Here is a 20981-nt window from a genome sequence, read left to right as displayed (position 1 = left end):
GAGAGACAGATGATGAAGAACAGTCAGCGAGGATTAGACAACTGAAAGGAGACCTGATGTATCTCTTTTGGTCGTGAAGAGTTGACGGCGTTTCCAGCAGTTTTTCCAACAGAAGATTTCTCAGTGCTTCGACTCTGGTCTCAACCTCAGCATAAACTGCAGCACAAAATGGAAACAGCTTTTTAACATCATCAAATTACTTTGTGGCATTTATTTGTTGGGGCAAAACCCCTCAGAAAGTGCAGAAAAAATGTAGAAAAAACCTTTTTTGAAAACTGCAACTTCAGTATTCCCAAAAAGAGATTTGGCTTTCTCGTAGTCATTGATCACCACATCGTAATCTCCCTGGGAGAGAAAAAAAATCTGTTAATAATGCAGCATTTTGATCCAAATAACTCATCAATCACAACACCCACTGTGCTAAACTATCTATAGCTCCACCCTTTGGTTGAAGTCACCCAGGCTGGACCTCAAAACAAATACACAAGACAAACTGAGGACATACGGAGTCGAAACTGTATGAAAAAGAGTTGAAACCTGTGTCTTATTGGCGAGTGTTTTATGCTAAATGTGGATTAAAATAAAGCCAGGAAATCTTTAAACTTTTAGGATCAATCTTCAAACAAAAGTGGTAAATAAAAATGAACGGGTGAGGAAGCTTCTATTTCTCTATGACAGACTTTGGAAACACTAAATACAAAAAACTTAAATGCAGCACAAAAATAAATGCATACATTTTGGCATGTTATCTGTTAGGAGTTAAAATTATTGCAGACGGACAAGCCAGCTCCCAAGGCATTTAGTAGTTAGCAGGCTATCTCACCTTCCCCCTTGACTGCTTTATGTAGATTTTGTTCTCATAAAAGGTTCTGCAAAATTACAGAATCTACTAAAAAGATGATCTAGTGTCATGCTAAATGTGAGTTATCACAATGCAAAAATGTTAAATTTCAATCCCAATGTTAAAGAAAATGCACAATATTTTTGAAGGCCTTGTGTTCTTTCGAGTCAAGAGCAAAACATCTGCCAAAAAATATATGACCACATTTTAACTTCCTTAACAGGGCAAGACTAATAAGTAGGGGACAATTCAACCTTTGTTGAGGAAAATATAACATTTAAAAGTGTCACTTCCTTGTTTGGCAAAACAGTCGTCACAATAACAGTTACTATACATGGTAATCTCCTTCAAGTGAGTACCTGTGATTCAGTTTTTATTTTATCATTATTATCTAAAAATAATTGTCTATGTTTAGTATGATGTGTTTCCGTTTACCTGTCAACTTTACTACCGATGGACAAAAAAAGACTCAATGAAACTTTACATTGTTTATCAACACAAACATGGATTTGGCACATAGAAATCATTTTTACAGTGCAAACTTGTATTTCGCTGGGCTGATAAATATTCCAGAATCTTGAATGAAATCACTGTAGTTAATCCCTGGTTCAAATTCTTGGCAACCAGGCCATGTCGGTGTGCACAGGGCCTCAATGGTGTTACTCACTCATGCTCCACACCAGACTCCGATCCTCTGCAATCTTTCCATTAATCCACCACAGTTATGCTACGGAAGTATTTTACATGTTCAGACCTTCCTGGGAACCTCTGTGATCTACCAGGAACCCAGTGTTTTTTAAAACATCCTTGACGGCTTTGCTAAGAGTTGTTTTTGCATATCTTTTATGGCTTTTATGCCTTGTTTAGTAATTGCAGATGTAACAACAAGCAGGTTTCTCATCTGAATGAAAGACCTTTAAGAAATGGGATCACCACTCCCAGTGAAGACACTTAGAACAAAATGTTAGATGAAATGAGCACCAATATTGGAGGCTTTTTTCTAAGGATGCACAAGGCAATATCCTGGAAAGCAATGAAATATATTTTAACGATTTCTTTTTTTTTTTAAGCATTCATTTTAATAACCTCTAATCTCTGTTCTCAAGAGAGAAAATAGAATAAAGTTTTCATATATTCTATAACAGGTTTGCTGAGGGGAGACAGCATCAACACGCTGGTGTTTAAGCAATGATCAGATGGGTTTAATTTTGCATTTGGTACTTTCTGTTTACATGCTGGGATTTCTCGTGTAAAGTACCTTCTGAATGTTACGTTCTATGTTGAGCGGCAGGTTGAAGAGAAACTTGAACCGTTGCAGCACGTTGAGTGCATTGCGTGTGGAGTCAGCCTTGTCTTTCCGTCCGAGGACCTCCTGGAAGAGAGTATCTGCAGTATCGCTCGCTCCTGCGAAAAAAGACGGGGTGAGAAAAAGCTATGAGCGAGAGTGAAGGAGGTGGGAGAAAATGAGAAACTGGGATACTGTATAAATAAATGTTAAACACCACATTTCCCTCATATTCCCGGTCTCTGGTTTTCCTCTTGCTCGGGATGTTTTTAGACAGAAAAAAAGAGGAATAGGAGCAAGAACTACACTGCTCAAAAGAAAGTGACAACTATCTCTTAGCGTACTTGGTGGGACTTGAGCAGAACTAAGGGGCTTCGTGGGTGGCCTCAGCTGGGCCGTCAGATAGAAAAAAAACAAAGTTCTTCTATTCAAAACAAAATCCCCACCCACAACAAAATCCCTGAAGGAAAAACAGCAAAAGGCTGAGTAAAGACTAATATCTAACATTTTTCACTCACCAGTCTCACTTATTAAGGAACTGATATTTAACTAGGCTGATTTGTGATTGGCTGACTGGTGCTGTGTGTTTGATGCTCAAGGTTTTGGAGGGGGGATGAACGAAGCTCTATTTCTGCCGTGCCATGGGCCTTTACGTCCGGGTTCGGAGGGATGAAAGATATGTCCGGCTAAGAGATTTATTTACTCTTCACTTAGAGAAAAGGGCCAGCTTATTGACCTCACATTAGAGTGGCCTCATTATCATGTATGACCTACAAGGGTGGGACACAGGGTTTGATGAGGGATCAGCTTATTAAAGTGGGGAAGACCAACAGGGCACTGAAAGAACACACACATGTCCAGGTTACAGTTTTCACTTATCACTCCAATTTTCTGGCACAGTCAGTCCGTTTTTGTTCCCTTTGTCTGATCTAATCTGTTCTATAGTCAAATAGATGAATAAATCTATTCTACTATAGACTAAAATAATGTTATATTCTCCTATTAAATACTTTTATTTTGTATAAGGATTCTGAATAGAATAGATTAACATATCTATTCTATTCAGAACGTAAGCATTGTCAGTTCCAAAAGGTAACTTTAAAAGATCTCTTTTGTGCGTGTATGTACTGATTTTATATTTTTTATATTTATATTTTTAAATTATTGCTGATCTCTCTTGTCGGCAAAACAAATCTGCCCAGTCACTTTACCTATAACAGAAATTCCTTTTTAAGTGGTGCTCTAATACTTACATTTAAATGAAAATAGATGAATATAGATACAAATGGCTAAGAATATGTATAAAATTAATAAGCAAAATTTAAAACATCAATTTGAAAACAGAAAAGAATAAATTTACTGAACAATAAGGGCAAAATTTCTACATAAATAAAGTGTAACTATAAAAAATATGTGCAACTGAGTAGGTTAAAAATGAACAAAATGTGTATGTGTACCTGGAGAAAAACTTAAAAAAATAAATAATGGTCTTTGGACCATCTAGACCATGTACCTGGTGTAAATTTTTAAACAATCATCATCAGTTTCGTTCCACAAAATTTAAAATCAAACTTACGATTTAGGATGTTTTCCAGTCGCTGGGTCATCGATCCCTCAACTTTCTCTGTTCCATCTGATTCCAGTCTCTGGTGGATCGCTGGAAGAGTATTAATAATTTTAATGACTGAAAATTATAAACATAATTACAACAGACATATGAAAATTATTTCTGTTTTCTTAACTGCAGTGGGACACATCACCAAAGATATGGACCTTTTTAGCTTCAGGAACTGAAGGTAAAACAACAAACAGGCTCTGCCTCAGTGGTAGATGTGAGATAACCTCACTGGTTCTCCACTCACAGATGCTGCTATTGAACCCACCAGTGACTGTTCCCACACTGCCAGGACGTGACCTCGCACTGGCCTGGATCAAGTCGCCCAACTACAGCCATTAACAGCACAGTTTGGTGGTTTTGGGACATTAAAGCCCTTTGACTAAGAGAGGGTAAATATGAATGTAAAACGTCTCATTTGTTTGAAAAAATAACACGCTTTTATGCCAAAAGTGACTGCGGCACAGAGGAGAGTGAAAGGGGGGCAGGAACCCTCTGATGGCTTGTAGCCATCACTTAGCATGAAGAGCTTCATACCAGAAAGAGAGTTTGAAAAAGGCGGAATGAAAGAGAAAAAAAAACTAAAAAGGGGGAAAAAGGAGGGAGAGAGTGGTGGGGCTACCCCAGTGAATAAATAAATGGTGTTCAGTAGTGGGCAGCTGGGTGCTGAGAGCTGAGGGTGAGTTTATTGACAGAGTGGCGAAGAGGTGGGGAGGCTTTAAAAGACAATCTCTTGCATACTTGTGCAGCGACACCATCGTGAAGAAGAACTCTATCTAAAAAATGAAGACGACAAATAAACATTTACACCAAATAGCTTTTAGCTGATTTTAAAAAAGAAGGAGAAAGGGAAGATTCCCATAAATAAATAAGCTCGAATCAGACAGACAGAAGCATTACTGAGACACAATGTTCAAACACACTGTGCATAATCAGTAAGGACGTCACTACAAGCCAGCAGTAAATGTGACTGAACGCAGGTTAGGACGGAAATAAGCAGAGATGGTGTGTGTATGCAGGATTGATAGGGCCAAAAACAAAGGATGACACACACACTGCAGGTCTGCTTCATGTCTCCAGACTGCCCTTTGCCCCAGTGCCAGCTGCCTGTCCTCTCCCACCGAGAGGCCTGATGACGTTACAGTTAAGCTAAACATCAGGTCAAGATCCGGAGAACACACGAAGGCAGGTCCTGAGGAAGAGCCGCAGCTCCTACTCCGCTTCCTGGAACCGTTCAGGGAGGGGAAAAAAAAGAAAAAAAGAGAATAAAAATAAAAATACAGTGTCCCTGGTTTCTAAAGCTGGAGATGTTTTGACTCCTGCTGGGGCTGGGGACGCGGCGAACAGGCCCTGGGAATCTTTCATTTTTGGACCACGGTAGCTGTTCCGTTTCCTGCATCACTGGGAGACTTCCTTTTCACACAACAATGAAAAACCTCAAATTTCAACATTTTAGCAGAAATAACCTGCCCCTCCCTCGCAGCCTGTCACTCATTCAATCAGCCAGAGAGAGAATGTCTCAGAAGAGTCGGCACAGCTCGTCTCTCAGGCTCCGCGATCAAACAGTGTGCAGGGATAAAATGCTCCACAAAACCCTGAGACATTTCCCTTTAAGTGAAAATATTAATCACATTAAAATATAAGAACATTAACAGAGTAAAAGATGAAATTGATTGAAAATTATATGTGCATCATCTGAGACACATTTAGGCCTAAATTATCTCCTCCATAGCCCTTAAACTCTTTTTAAAAATTTTTTTGTAAAAAAATCTAAAACACACTCCATTACCCAGATTTTGGTTTTCATAAATAGAGGAAAGATTTTGCAAAAAATCAACATAGTTTTATAGAATTAGCGATGCAATAATCGAGCTTTTGCTGTCTGATATTGATTTCCCATTTTGTTTGAGATGAAACCTCCTAAAGAAGTGAGAGAATTACCTGCTGTTTCCAATTAATTTATTTTTTAAAGAAAATAATACTGCTGATTTCTTGATAAACATAGTATTTTAGAGTCAATCAAAAAAAAAAAAGGAATTACAAGATTAGAAAATTATTCTTAGTTTTTATTTAATTATTGAATTGCAAAAAACAAAACCGATTCTTCACTATCTGACTGGATGATCACCAGTCAAAGCTAATCAAAGGAAATTGCCAGACTTCGATCACAGGTCAGCTGACTGGTGTATCACCATTTATTCTGTTTTCACATAATACAATTCTGTTAGAGAGAATTCAGTATAGAACTATCCAGTTGAGGTTTGAACAAACTTTAGATTTTAAACTAGAGATGATCAAATGCAGTCCTGACTCTATAAAATAAAAGTTATATAGCATTAAATTGCTACCAGGCAGCAGTAATGGTTTCTAAAAGTTTTTACAAATAGTTTGTATCTGGTCACCATTCCTTTTTTCAACTCATAACTTGGGATAGATTATTATTGTATTGTTTATCATTATTGTGATGCTTCTCTAACAGGATACAAATTGTTATTTATTGTGATAGCAAAAAACCTAATGAGGTCTGCAGACCCCGAAACTAGCAGCCTTGTTTGGATTGGTATTTAGACTACCTTTTTCCACTAGTAGGTCTATGAGAGCATCAATAAATATTAATATCTTGGAAAACATGCTGCTATTAAGTGCTATTTATCAATGTACTATGTAAAAATGCTAAGGTCATACTGGCTAGATCACCAAAATGCTGCCACATAAATTATATAAAAGTGAAGGAGCGTTCATCAAGGATATCTTCTCTAACATGTCAGCAAAACATAGTTTATCCAAGTACTAGTAAACAGCATTATATATTAATTTAATGAGACATTTCAGTTTATATTTTTAACACATTATGAAAACGTGATGTTGGTTTCAAAATATGCAAAGTTTTCCATGTCTTATATCCTCCATACACATAAATACAAACTAGATAGAACAAAGTACTTGCAAACTATCCCAAAACAGCAAGGCATTTTGCAGATCTTTTTGTTTCTGAAATACAAAAGTCAGATTTTATAATAAATTACTATTTTAATTTTTAGAAATATCTATAGTGAACTGAAGAGAAAAACAGCTAAAAGCCCTTAAATGAGAACTAAAAAAAAAAAGTTCAGAAGAAGAAAACCTCAGAGTGTCGCTGTTGCTCTGAACTCTTTCCATCCGTCTCATTTCTTTACACAGGTTTGGCTTCTCGTCCTTCTTTCCACCTTGCATGCTGCATTAAAAATAACCCCAGACTTCAATTAAAGTCATCAATAAAACTTGATGAACATCTAAGCGTGCGAGCTGAAAGTAAACAAGAGGGGAGACGAGAATGTCACATGGTGACTGAGAGCGTCTGCAGACACAGCAGCAACTTAAAACGCAGCACATTCTGAAGTGCAAGAATTTCTAAAAATCCCAAAAGCTGCCTCTCAGGTAAGCTTCATCTGGTCTGGCTCAGAACAACAAGGACGTGCCAAGCTCCTCAGAGACACAAAGAAGGGATTCACAGTCGCTCAGACAGCTGTTCTTAGTAGCCCTGCAGCAGTTCACTGCAGGGGCCGAGTCCAACTGGCTAGCTCACAGGCTGCGTGCTCTGTGAGTTGGTTTGGCCAACCATACTCCGTGTAAAGAATATATCCCTGACCCAACTACCCATTCTGTGTGGCTGCCTCATTTTTCAAGACACAGAACCGAACCCTGGCCTGAAAAGGATGCCGCGGGGCAGTAATGAGTCACAGCAAGAAGACATGGGGTCTAGAGGTTTGAAAATTAACCTTCAAGTCACGCTGCTGGTTCAAATATGAGACAATGTTTATCTTTATGAGGGGAAAAGAATAAAACCCTTTGACACATGGATGTAATATAGCAGTTTAGGAAAGGGATTTTAGAGCTACAGTGTTTGATGCTGTACCGCTGTCAAGATAATGCTTCTTTACTCTGTCCTGCTGTAGTTGGGAGCTGCTGATGAATAAATAAACACATAAAAAGTGAGAGCAAGTTTAGTTAGGATGCAGAAAAAGTTCAAAAACAGAATAATGTGAAAACCTTTTTATGACCTGATTGATGCAAAATGCTTAGAGAGAGAGAAAAACATGCTTTAAATGTTTTACGTATTCACACAAGTGGACATTCCAAAATGATCAGTTTCAAGGCATGTTTCTTGCAACTGGCAACACAAATACAAAATAAGTTTCAATAGTGACAAAGCATACAAGCGCTGAGAATCTAAAGATAATTCCCTCAGAGTTGTTCAGAATAATTAACACATTTATAAGTAGTCATACACTTTCTCCTAATGCAGCTTATATAGTGTTTATATTAACACACCTGAAAAAGGTAAGAGGGCTGAATTTAAAATAAAAGAATGTTTAACTCAAAAATAGATTCTGTTTTTAGTTTCTAAGTTTTATTGGAAATTAGAAAAAAAAATTCACTAAACCCTAAAATTATCCATCAACCATCTCATTCTTACCTTATAGGTAAAAATGACAAAAAGTTCCTCAAATTTGAGGAACTCCTAAATGAGGTTAAACTATATTATGCTACATTCACCTATCACACGGATTGACTATTATGTTCTATATTGTTACATTTTTGTACACATCTTTTAAGTAAATACATTTTAAAATCCTTACAGCAGTGGGAAAAACAAAATGCACTCTTAGAGTTTAGAGAAGATTGAAAAGTGAAAGCAGCAGCCCTGATTTTCTAGTTAGAGGACTTGAATAAGTGATTTGTGGTTGCTACTGGTGATATTTGGTCTGAATGGTACTGTTGCTGCCCATCAGCGTGAGAAGGGTTATAAACCATTATATAAACTGAGTGAGATTGAGATTATTCATAATGAAAAACATCTAAGAGGGCCACCAGCCTTCATGATTGAATGTTTCAGCAACTTCTCCCCAATGTCAGACCATGCAATAGTCTGCAAAAAATGTAAAAAATCCATAAGCTCCATGCCAATCTTTAAAAATATCAGTTAGCAATGTAAATTTTACAGTTAATAAAAGCATAAATAGAAAAAGATAGAACAAAGACAGTTTGTTTAGAAGGGCCGAAGGAAAACATCTGTGCAACTATAAATGTAATAAACTGACGGTTGGTCATACTGTATAAAATTAAAACCAAGCCAAACACCAGCATGTCATCAGCAAATGCTGATGATTTCAGCTCATTTTGCAGTCATCTATGAAGTTGTCTGGAAATTAAATTATTTCAAAGTCAAATGTGAGGCAGGTCAACCTGTCCGGTTTGGACAACTGAAGCTTGATCCAAATTGGGCCATGGAAGCAGGGAGACAAGGTTGTAAAGAAGAGGTCGGTGGAATTACCCCACAATGATGTGGGAAAATGATAAAGTCATACAGGAAATGACTACCGACAGCTACAGGTGCTGAAGGTGATTCTACAAGCTGAGCTGTTGGATGTATTTTGTTTTTCCATCTACAGCTTTTCCATTTCAGCCTTATATTAAATGACTAACAAATGACAATATGGAATCTGTTCTGTGCTTTTCTACACCTCACTTTAAATCATTTTAGAACCTGGCAAACATCAGATCATTTTTATTATGTCCTCATACATAAAACCTTAGAGCTGAAAGAGGGTATACATTCTACTAACCATGAGTGTAAGTCCATTTGGCCCACAGGTCAATGTAGTGCACACATGGTGCGCTGCTTCCTGCAACCCCTCCAGACTGTACACTTCCCATTGGGGCAGTGGGCACACAGTAGCCACGCTCAGTCTGAACGTGAGAATGACTCTGCATTGTTCCCATTGGTCATATTGGCTCCGTTATCAGCTCTATCAGTCCTAATACTCTGGCTCGCATTGTGTAGGGCTGCTCCGTTTATTTAGATTCAGTCACTAACAATGAAAACATTGCCTCTCCTCCAACCGGAGCACAAACATACGGAAAGCAATAATAATAAAGATGGAGGCAGAAAAGTGTACATATAAATAGTAAGGGGAAGTAACTGAGTGGCTGCGGCGGGAGCAGAGCGTAAACAGACAAAAGCATGAATGATGAAGTGAACAATTGATTCGAGGTACCTGGCAGAGCGACAGCGGTCCGACTGCCACCTTGAAATCTTTTTGGCATCTGAGGGTCAGCGAGTGTGAAAGGCGTGTTTGTGCTTTTCTAACTACTTCTCAGAGCCGAGTGAGGCTGACAGGTGAGAGCTGATCTCATTTTGATGGAGGTGATTTAACTGTGTTGTGGTTGGCTGCTGGAACTCTAACACAGAGAGGAGGGTTTTCACACACCGTCCAAATGAGCCTCTTTAATCAACCGCTGCTAAAAAACATGTGGTGGTGGGGAGGGGGAGGGATTAAAATGGCCCAACTTGTACATTTACCCCCAAATTAGGACCTTATTTCTGAGGCCAAATATGAAGTGAGGGAGTAAAGGTTTGTGCATGTTGGGGATCATTTCTTTTTTTTACCTGCCAGAGCGTCCTGAGCCTCAAAGAATGTGCTGAGGCCTCCTTTCACGTAGGCCAGGCTTCCCTCGTTTTTCTTAGTTGCTTGCTTCTTCAGGTTATTGGCTGCAATCTTCAGCTGCTCAAATCTGCAACAAAAAAATCCACAAAAACAACTAATAATTATCAGTTTATTGCGAGATATAAACAAAAAAGCCAAACAATGACTTGAATTTGTTTCTTATTCATGCCTGTTTGCATTTCTTACACACTATTTCGGGACGCATAGTTTGAGATTTTACGTGTGCGAGTACGTGTGTCTGTGTGTCAGTGTCCTGAGTGAGGTTTCCTCTGCAGGAAGAAACAGTCACCCAGTGAGGTCCAAACAGAGGCCCCTGGTCATGCTGGATCCTCGGGGTCTGGGTTACTGGAAGGCTAAGCAGGGGAGAGGAAGCCAGGAGTGTCCAAAATAACTCTCCTCTGCCCTAACAGCCTTTAGGGTCAACAGGCTACCTCGTCTACACGCCGCTCTGATCTCTGAAGAACCAGATGACAATGTGGGGAGAAACTCAAAGGGAATTGGTAAAAAAAAAAAAACACACAAAAAAACAATGTAACTATGTTTTTGTTTTCTTCAGCTGGAATTCCTGGCATATTTTCTTTACCAGTCAGTACGTGAATGTAGAAATAATTTCCAATAGTATATTGAATTGTTTCTTCCTTTTTAAATAATTCTTTATTATTATTTTAACTGCAAAATGTCAGAAACTTGTAAAAAAAAAAAGTGGATGATACATTGTAATAAAAAATATATAGAGAGAGACTTAATAAAATTTAAAGCCATATAGTTAATGGATTATCAAGATAAGCAATAATGAAAATGCTTTTCTCCCAAGCACCATCTCTTTTAACTGTACATCATTCTCTGACAATTTTATACAACATCTAGTTTCCATTAATTGGGTTTCTGATTTCCATTTGGACGTGTTGACCATTATGAAATATGACAGATTAGGAACCATAAAAAACTAAATAACTGAGTAGAAAGTAGAAACTGGAGTCACATAACTATGAGTAGATCATTTAATTTAACTAGTTTTGGAAAGTCTGTGCAAAATCTGTAATTAGAAATGGTTTCCATTGAAAGCGGAAAAAGTCATCCATTAAACAACTAAAACTGCAAATATATGAAATGAGGAAGGAAACTGTGAGACGCATTTGTGTCTTATGTAGCTAAATCAACACAATAGTTTCAGAATGATCTTTCTTTTGAACATCTGTGGAATCACGAGTTTGGTGAGATCTTAGTAAAATTATAATTTATTATTTAATATAAATAACACAGGTGCATATTGCAGTAATTTAATGCTTTTTCTGTAATGACATCCAAACTCGTGTATCGAAAAACATATTAGCAAAATCCCAGAGTTAAAATGCAACACTGCCAGATTCTGAGAAATTATTACGCTTCCTCCTCTAAATACTCTGTATTTTTGTTACTTGTGGCATTTGTCACTTGAATCTAAAAACAATTGAGAAAATGCATTTTTTGACTACTTGCACTATGTGGTGAAAAAAAGCATTAAAAAAAAGACGTCACAGTTGTAACCAGTGGATGCAAAAATCCAGATTTGACTTCTGTCTCAGTGAAAAACTCACACCTCAAGTGCATGACCAGTAAGAGGAGACCGTCTTTCCGCTATATGAGATGGATGCTTAAACAGACACAACAATAGACCTACCCGGAGCCTGCGTGGTTCTCTATAAGGTACCAGGAGGCAGAGAAGTTCTCACTGGTGAAGTCTCCACTCATTCCAGGAAATATCTGCTCCAGGTCTTTCTGTGGGACTTTGCCCCTACAAGAAAAAACATTAAGGCATATAAATGCAAGATAAAACTGTATGAACAGCTGAGTATTGTTGAGGAGAACTGAATTACAAGTATGCTAGTTGTAAAGCTGTATCTTTTTAATGTGACTTTATTTTCCAGCAGGGGGCAACGTGTAGCCAGGAAGCACAGGCCCTGGAGAGCCTGGCGTGGGAAGTGCAGTGTGTGACGCCTGGATGCCCCTGGAGGACCCAGTACTCATTAGGGAAGCTTGATCTCTACTAATGACCTGTGGGCTACACAAACCAACATCCCCAGCATCACCACCCACCCTGCAGTTACACACACACACGCACGCGCCAACACACACGCATATAAAGAAGGAAACGTCTCATATTAGAGTTATGTAATTATGTGAAGAAAAAGAAAACCATCTATCACCATGGTGATGTTTGCGCACAAATACATACAAAACCAGAGGTTCCTCCCGTTAATGGGAGTGCCAGGGTTCCTGCTCTTCTCCCACCTCAACATATATTTCATTTTTCCAGTTGATTTTCAGCTCATTTACACTTCTAAGTGAAAATATTTACTCTAGATTGGATTTTTATCTTTCTGAAGCACTTAGTCTCACAAAAAATAATAAATGTCTGTAAAATTTTAAATGATCAGAAATGTTGCCGCATTTATTCTTTATTCTTTTACTCCTAAACAGTGGAACTGATACCAAGAGAATATTTGTTTAATTGTACATGTTTATGACAAAAATGTCTTGCATCAAGCAAACTCAGATTGAAGCTATTTTAAGGAATAAAAGAAAGCAGAACAGATGAGCTGGCTTTTCCTCATACAATGTTCCTCATCAATCAACATTTTATGGTGTTTTTAAATCTCACAGCTGGACTTCATACACAGCCACACAGGCAAACAGCATCCATAATACATTTCAATTGGACAAATGTAATGGTGTTTCTATCTTTAGAATTCTGATGTAGCAAGAAGATTTTACATTTCTGAAATGAGATTAGCTTTCTGGAAAGTTTGGTTTGACATAATGAAGATTTTAGCAATGCACTCATCAGATTTCGGATTTTCTCTGAAGTCTGACCTGCTGATTTTGATTCTTTCTCTAGGAAACTATACCACACAGAAACATATTTGTGTAAACTGTTTTGACTCAACAGTTAAAATATAACAAACACTGAGCATAAAAGTAAACCTCAGCGCAGATTTTTTTCAATTGGGGTTGTTTTGAATCCAACAGAAAATGCACACATCAAAGCATTTCTCCCTGGCCTCTATGATATTCTTAAAAAACTGAGCATATAGAAGAATATGTTGTTAGTTGATTCACTTTAACAAAATGAAAAGTGTGGGAGCTTTTAGATTTGATGTATTTTTAAGTAATATGATGTATTTAAAATTTAAGATTATTAAGCAAAAATTGACAGTCCTTGCCTGTTAGACAGCTTTCTTAAGAAAATTAGAGAAAAGAAGGCTTAAACCATGTGTTTTTCATTTGGTATTTTACTAATTTAAGTGATTAAGATGCATAATTCAAATGCATTCCTATTCTTACCTTACAGTAAATTTATCTTTAGTCTTATTGTTTAGTTTGGCTTCATCTTAATTTTAAATATTTGTATTTATTATGGTGATTTGGTTTATTCACTTTTATTTCTGTGATTAGCAAAAATTTTACACCTGTTCTTAAAAGGTCAAAATAGATTTTAATTTATTTCTGCTTTATTTTTGTTAATATCCCTAATCTTTCTTTTTACCATTGTTATGTGGAGTATACACAACGTTTTCATGTAAAGAAGAGATGATCTGTAATTATGCTTCTGATACAAATAAAAGATTTTTAACAAAAGCAATAAGGTAAAAAACATTTAAAATATAAATGTAGCTTAAGGTGTGATTAAATCTTAAATAAATATTTTGGCTTCAACCCTTAATTCAGAAGCAGGTTTAAATTTTGTGCATTAAGTGTTTCTATCAGAGATCACAGCATTTGTAAGCAACACCTCAGAAGTGGAAGTTACAAGTGACCTGTCTTTTTTAAAGCTGCTAAATACTTACAGCAGCAAACTTTAAAAGTGAGATCACTGCAGAAAAATGTAAACAACCTATCGGACTCTTTTCGAATGCCTTCATGTTACATCTCAACCAGAGATAGCTTTAATTTGACTAAAAGTCAAACACGGAGAGGAGCTGCGGTGAATGTTTAATGCATCTCTGGGAGCCAGTCAATGGAGCAGCCTGTTTATGGGGGTCTTGTCTCTGGCCACGAGCGGTCACTTGCCCCCAGACCCTCTAAGTCAAACAAATACTGAGCCAGAAATGTCAGAACTTGACAAGACAAACTATAAGTTACAAGCTCTGCCCACCCTGGCCGACGCGTGGGAGCCATCAGCGCACTGCCTGCTCTGCGAGGCGCTGTGACGTTTTCTCCCAGAGTCCTTTCCAAATGTCTCTTTATCGTCCTCCTCTCTACTTTATACACAATTATTTTGTTTCCACTCCCTGCGCAGAGCAGTTCAGCCTCTCCCATGCTGGTATAATACTTCAAATGCCAGCATATGGGGAGAGTTTGGGTCTGTTTAGAGATGTAACCCATGACTCAGTGACTTGAGAGCCCTTGTGTTTATGGCAGTGAGATGGCATGTGTGCATTTTTGTATGTTTTCGATCCGTACTTGTCCATCTCGATGCCCAGTGGATTGCTGGGACGCAGAGAGAAGGGGGATATTCCTTTGTTGCGATTCGTCCTCATGTCGTAGTTCACCTCGTCCACCCACACGGCGGACTGTTCCAGGATACCTGCAGGACAGGCGGGACGCAGTCACAACACGTCCCAGATGGGCTCACACATAAACACACTTGCTCTCATTTATTTTACAAGCATGCAAACAGTAAATAAATCAACCGTGGGTTCATGTATTCATTATGTTTTTTTTATATTTTGATACCTAATAAAATGCAGCATTTTTATACGGTTTGTGCAACTGAAACTGCACAATAAAAGACCAAATACAAGAATTATATTAATTAAACATAGCTTAAAAAATTAGCATAAAAAGGACTTTGCAACAATAATATGAAGCGATGAGTGGCAAAGCAAGAAAATCCCTGAAATCTTAAGGAAAAACTAATTTCTTGAAGTTGTTAAAATCTTATTAACTATACTGCAATTTGTACTCATTAACATTTTGCTAAATTCAAGCATTGTCAAATTCAAATAAAATAAATTCAGTTTAATAGAATTACTCTAATCTGGCAGCATACTAATTAATATTATAAATAATAAATAAACACCACATGTGGTATTTTTATTAGATTGTGGTTATATTAAAAATAACATTTTATGAAAAATGTCACCAGTAGATACTGCCTTGCAAAGGTTTTCTATCGCCTAAAATCATTTCACATTGTGTCACATGAGTATATTTTACTATATATTATATTTTATATTTTTATGCAACTGACCAATACAAAGTAGTGCATCATTGTAAACTGGAGGGGAAAAAAAACAAAATAGGATAATTTTTTTTTATTTTTAACAAAAACTCTATAAATGTTGCACCTACTTATTTTCAGTCTCCTGACAAATAAATAAAACTCAGACCAAGAAACTGCCTTTAAAAGTAAAATCATTTGTTAATTTGAATCTGAATGTTGTTTAACTGTGAAGGTCTCAGAGGGTTTTAAGAGAGGAGGAGCTGCACAGTTTGGCAGCTCAGGAGGGAGAATCTGTCATCTATTAGTCTTGCAATTCACCAATCTGGGCTCAAGCCATTGTTGAAAGATAGCCAGAAGAAACTAAATTTAAAGATTACTTCAAGCCATACATACATCATCAATAGCTGCAGCGCTCATGGGCACGTCATTGGTTCGTTGACCTTTTCCCTTCTGAGTCTTACCAATCCTCTCTGGCCTGAGCAGTTTAAATGAGACGGTCGAGGTGCCGAGACCTCCGGACTTTGTGGTGACGATGATTTCTCCCTTGTCATCTTTGGCAGGCCCCACACGGCACACTATTTTGCTGGCCGACATCCACTCTGCTGTCAGCATGCAGTTATGGCCGCAGATGGACAGACCTGAGATGGAGTCGGAGAGAAAAAGGTGAAATGGGTGAAAGATACAAACACACACACACACAGGGGGAACAAATAAACATTTGCAATGCAAGCACACACGCACAGGAATACAAATATGGAGCAGTGTAGAAGAGCTTGCTCAGACAGCGCTGTCGTCTATCAGCAAGTTTAGTCAAACTGTCACCAGAGGTCAAAGCTCAAGTTGGGGTCACAGCTGGCGTGGGTGGCCTTGATCTTCCTCCAACTCACTCAATTGCTTAAACTTAATGTGAGTGACTCCTCAGTGCTAAGTGGCTCATTACTGGCACAATGTGCCCTCTGCCCCGACATCTGTCAGCCTCTTCTTAGTACCTCGCAAAGCCTTCGTGAGGAAGGGAGAACTTGTGCATTTTCAGCAGAGGAGATCTGGTAGCGCTTGGCATGTGTGTCATCCAGCAAGAGGCGATCAACAAATAGCCCATAAAACCGTAAATAATTTGCCCATTAGAGCCCCATTTCCTGCCTCTGTTCTCCATAGGCCACTTTGTTTGGATACATAAGCACTCACACACATTTGTGCATATCTAATTGTCCTAGTCAAGGCCCCAGGGACATGGATGGTGAGGAATAGACTTGTATTGCTGGCTAGGGAGCTGGCAGTCTGATGAAGAGCGGTTTGTGAGTCCTCTGAACTGCCATCAGAGTTTTTACAGGAACTGGCAAATATGACGGAAAATATTGGCAGAGACAAAGTGTGATGTTAAAATCATCTAATGAGAGCAAGATGTTTCAAGCTCAAGTTTGGCTTATAAAAAAAGTCATTTGACTTTTTTCTTTTAAGCAAAATGACAACTCTGTTTTTCTTTGTTCATAAATAGGAAAAAGTCTTACAATATGTTAAAATGTGAACTCTGGTCTTGAGTGTTTACAAGATTGTTTTCTTTAAACATAAAGAGTATACATCCAGTACCTGTGAGCAGGTGGATCATAATTATTTGAATTGTTTTTTGGGTATTTTTAGTGGGTGAAATAAAAAAAAGTGGTTTTTAAACAAGCAAATTTAGTTTTGATTTTATTGTGGATTTTCTCTAATCCACACAGGGGTTAAATTATACATATACACTTAATAATATTTACCTAAATGTCTCCAAGCAAGTCACACCTTGACAATGCACTATTTGTAACCATCACTAAGCTTAAGGTGTAATTCTAACTGGATATTGACTTAATGGCAGAATTCGCAAAGTCCATTTAAACTGGTTGGTTCGATTTTCAAGTTTCAATAAGATTGAGTTGAGGGCTTACAGAAGGTCATTCCAGGTTTGAGATCAGCTGAAACATTGAGTCCATGTTTCACCATTCCGGTTGATGTTGTGAGGTGAAGATACAACATCAGACGGTAACCATATTTCACTTCTTCATCCACTTTGTGCAGTGGACCAGAACCTCTAAAACAAGCACACACTGCCACCACTATTTAACAGTTTGGTTTCAGGACTGGCTTCTAATGGTGTTCCAGCAGTTTCCAGTTCATGAGAAGCTTAAGACCTGGTGGTTCCTGGGTTATTTCTGAAAATGTGGATTTTTGCAGGTTTCACAAATTATTAGTAACTTTTTATTAATATGCGCTAACTTTTCTCTACATGTTCTTGACTGGACATGACGGTGTTAGTAGGGTATTTAAAAGGAGGCCAAGTGGAACTCAAAAGTTGGAAAACGCTGTTTAAAAGGAAACTACAAGATACCTCTGCAGATACATCATCAAGAGGAATGAATATCAGCAAATCAGTGTTTTATCCTTTTGTGCTTTCAACTTCTATGAATGAACACTGCATTTGTTGCAAGACTGAATATCTTTAACTTGTCTGCTCCACATACCCGAATTTAAAGACCATTAAGAACAAATATTTACTTAATTTAAATAACATGTATGTCAATTTCAGCAAGAGACAATAAGACAAAATACCTGAACGGCCATTCATTTCCACATTCCAAAAGTCAACTCCAATGAAAATTAAATATATATAGATTTTTTTTTTACAAAAATACAAACTATGACTCTACTGGCACTGAGATGTTCAGTTAGTTTTAAAGGTCTTACCAATGAGATCAGCTGGGCCTGTGCCCAGGTTCTCTCCACGAATGGTCACCTTGGTCCATGCTGGTCCCTCCTTAGGTGAGATGCCCGTGACTAGTGGTGGCGGCCGTGCTCGTGACATTTTGACGTGAGTCGCAGTGCAGCTCTGGACCAATCAGCAACTGGACAAGCACAACATACAATGGTAAGAATTGGGTGGCATCTGAAATGCAACCTTCTCACATAACATTACAGAATGTCCTGTTGGTCCATTTAAGTTAGAGAAAAGAACTCAACAACAAAACTAATTGAATTTGTTGCATGCTTTGCTTCTATACAAACATTAGATTAACAAATATATTCCCAAACGTCCATTGAAAAGTTGCATTACCTTTAATGTGTGTGTTCAAATTTACACTGGACTACCCTGCACTAAAGTCTTATTTCTTACAATGTCACATCTTTTAGTTTGTTAGTAATTGGGAACAAGGAACAATCTGAAATTGTATATTCTTTACTTGGCATCTCTAATCTGGACAGACTTTGAAAACAGATTCAGTTTCAAACTCTAATCTAAATAAGTTTGGAGGCCTTTTTAAAATGTTTGAACAAGAATGGGTTTATTTGTGGTTATCTGTCAGCAACAAAAAAAAGTAAATGAAAAATGGAATCAACCCAAAATTTAATGTTATAATATAAGATAAAGAACATAATTTAAACATTAAACCAATGGAAAAATACTTAATATTATTAAGACACATGGGTTTTATCTTTTCTGAAAATAGAATAATTAATAAGGCTTTTATAACTTATACTATTCTCATTTCTTTTTAATTTTTTCCATGTTCTGTAAAAACTCGAATAAGGAATCATAGGAGGTTAATACTATTACAATACAATGTATGATATCAGTAATAACACAAACCATTTTATAAATTCAACAAGAATTTTTACCTAGTACTCATGCCAGATATTTAGACCTTTTTACCAAAATATGATCAGAATTTGGCTCAAAGTTCATTTCCATCTCCAAACAATGTATGCATTGCAAAGGTTATCTCTCAGATATTAGCAAACACAGAGAAAGCGGCCAAGAATGAAACAGACAGAGAGCAGAGAGGATTGGAAGAATGTAAACCTCACAGCGCAGGATAAATAAACCTGGTCTGCCCAATCATTCCTCATAAGCCCACACAATACTGTACACATTCTGGTACCAAAGAAGGAGCAACCATGCAAATCAGTTCATGTTGGGGAGAGAGAAGGGTTTCAAATAAAACAAAAATATGAAAGGAAGCATTTCAGCTGAGCATATGTTTGCTAATAAATTACTGCCAGGTCTCTGACCAAGCTCAGCTTCGTTAAGTAACTCGAGCTGGGCTTCCGCCCTTTCGCTCTGCAGCCAGAACACGTTCACCTCAAACAATGCAGGAGCTCACACGGAGCTGACCCTTAGCTTGTCCATGGTGGTAACTCTCTGCACAGACTCAAAAATTAAGAATACGCAAGAAATATGAAATCTGACAGTCCAAAACTAATGTGGCTGTATGTGAGAGGCTTGAAGTGATCCATAAGAAGTTCCAAACAGCTCACAGAAATGCAGATTTGAAATTTTCTACAAAATTTGTCTAAATTTAAAGGAGCGAAATTTTCAGAAAAAAGAAGGATATCCATATTCCCAATTTTTGTTCTGTGCCCATCAATAACCAGAGAAAAGAGAAGCAAAACTTCCACTCCGATACACACAGAAAACTGATTCTTGTGTTGGCAACTTCCAAGCTTTAGAGTCAGGACCTGCAGCAGTATCCAGATATTGAAGCCATTAAATTATTCCATTAAAAACAAGGGACAATACAATGATAACGGCTGCTTCTAAGATAAATCAAGATTACTGTAAAATCAGAGAAAGATGAGAGAAAAGAAAAAAAACTAAGAAAGTTAGAAGCAGAAGCAGAAAAACAATCATAAAGGTTGAAAACAAATGGACTCAAAAGCACATAGTTTCTCCTTGGAAGGCGGTTGAGAGAAAATAGGTTTTAAATTCATCATCATATCCTAAACACCCACTTTTAAAAGATAGAAAAATGTAGGCAAATAAGACAGATTTTTCCTATTATCTAATTTCAAAACATATTTGGCTGAAAGTGGCAGCTATTATGCTTGACCAGCATCTGGTGGAAGTGCCAAACTTAAGCACCAAGAAGTGACGCTGTACATAATGTTCAGTTTGAAGGTGATTAGCAAACAACAAGGACTCTATCTTGACTGCGCAATTTTACAAGAATTTGTACTCCATTATTGATTTTTGCAATGATTTTATCTATAACTCAATATCTTGCAACACACTATTTTTTCAGTGTTAGTAGGGTATTTAAAAGGAGGTCAAATGGAACTCAAAAGTTGGAAAAAGATATTTAAAATGAAACTACAAGATACCTCTGCAGATACATCATCAAGAGGAATGAGTATCAACAAATCAGTGTTTTATCCTTTTGTGCTTTCAACTTCTATGAATGATACTGAATTACATATCACAGAATTATTTATCTTTACATTCATAGAAGGATAGCTAGACAAACTTCTGTTTAATATTACATTATGAAATTTCTTAAAAAGAAAAAATTAAATACTTCTCAATATCTAAATTGGTGCATCTAAATAAAATTGATTTGATTAGTATTGAAAAAAAACAACACAGAATCATAATACTTAGATGAATCCTTAAGAAGTATAACACAACATACTTCAAGCTGTCATTCATCGCAACTGTTTATAAAGTGAGAATCTGTTTTATCTCCCAGAACCAGCTTATGTTTATATAGACCATATCTAGACATCTGTGTCAAGAAATT

General features: G+C 37.3%; 1 protein-coding gene across 2 annotated transcripts in view; it reads right to left on the bottom strand.

Moving 5' to 3' along the window:
- Nucleotides 1-20981, bottom strand: part of exoc2 (exocyst complex component 2) — a 59019-nt gene that overhangs the window by 21793 nt on the left and 16245 nt on the right. For both annotated transcript variants that reach the window (XM_032571550.1, XM_032571549.1), the window contains exons 2-10: nucleotides 18154-18311; nucleotides 15897-16073; nucleotides 14673-14796; nucleotides 11890-12003; nucleotides 10172-10296; nucleotides 3703-3783; nucleotides 2100-2245; nucleotides 264-345; nucleotides 54-156 (exon numbers count right to left, since the gene is read on the bottom strand). In XM_032571550.1, the coding sequence (XP_032427441.1) occupies nucleotides 54-156; nucleotides 264-345; nucleotides 2100-2245; nucleotides 3703-3783; nucleotides 10172-10296; nucleotides 11890-12003; nucleotides 14673-14796; nucleotides 15897-16073; nucleotides 18154-18271 (1070 nt within the window). In that variant the 5' untranslated portion in view covers nucleotides 18272-18311. The remainder of the gene's footprint in view (nucleotides 1-53; nucleotides 157-263; nucleotides 346-2099; nucleotides 2246-3702; nucleotides 3784-10171; nucleotides 10297-11889; nucleotides 12004-14672; nucleotides 14797-15896; nucleotides 16074-18153; nucleotides 18312-20981) is intronic.

Source organism: Xiphophorus hellerii, chromosome 9 (genome assembly GCF_003331165.1).
Source record: "Xiphophorus hellerii strain 12219 chromosome 9, Xiphophorus_hellerii-4.1, whole genome shotgun sequence".
NCBI classification, from domain to species: Eukaryota; Metazoa; Chordata; class Actinopteri; order Cyprinodontiformes; family Poeciliidae; genus Xiphophorus; species Xiphophorus hellerii.
The sequence above is the reverse complement of the archived record's forward strand: the minus strand, read 5'-3'. Positions and strand labels throughout refer to the sequence as shown.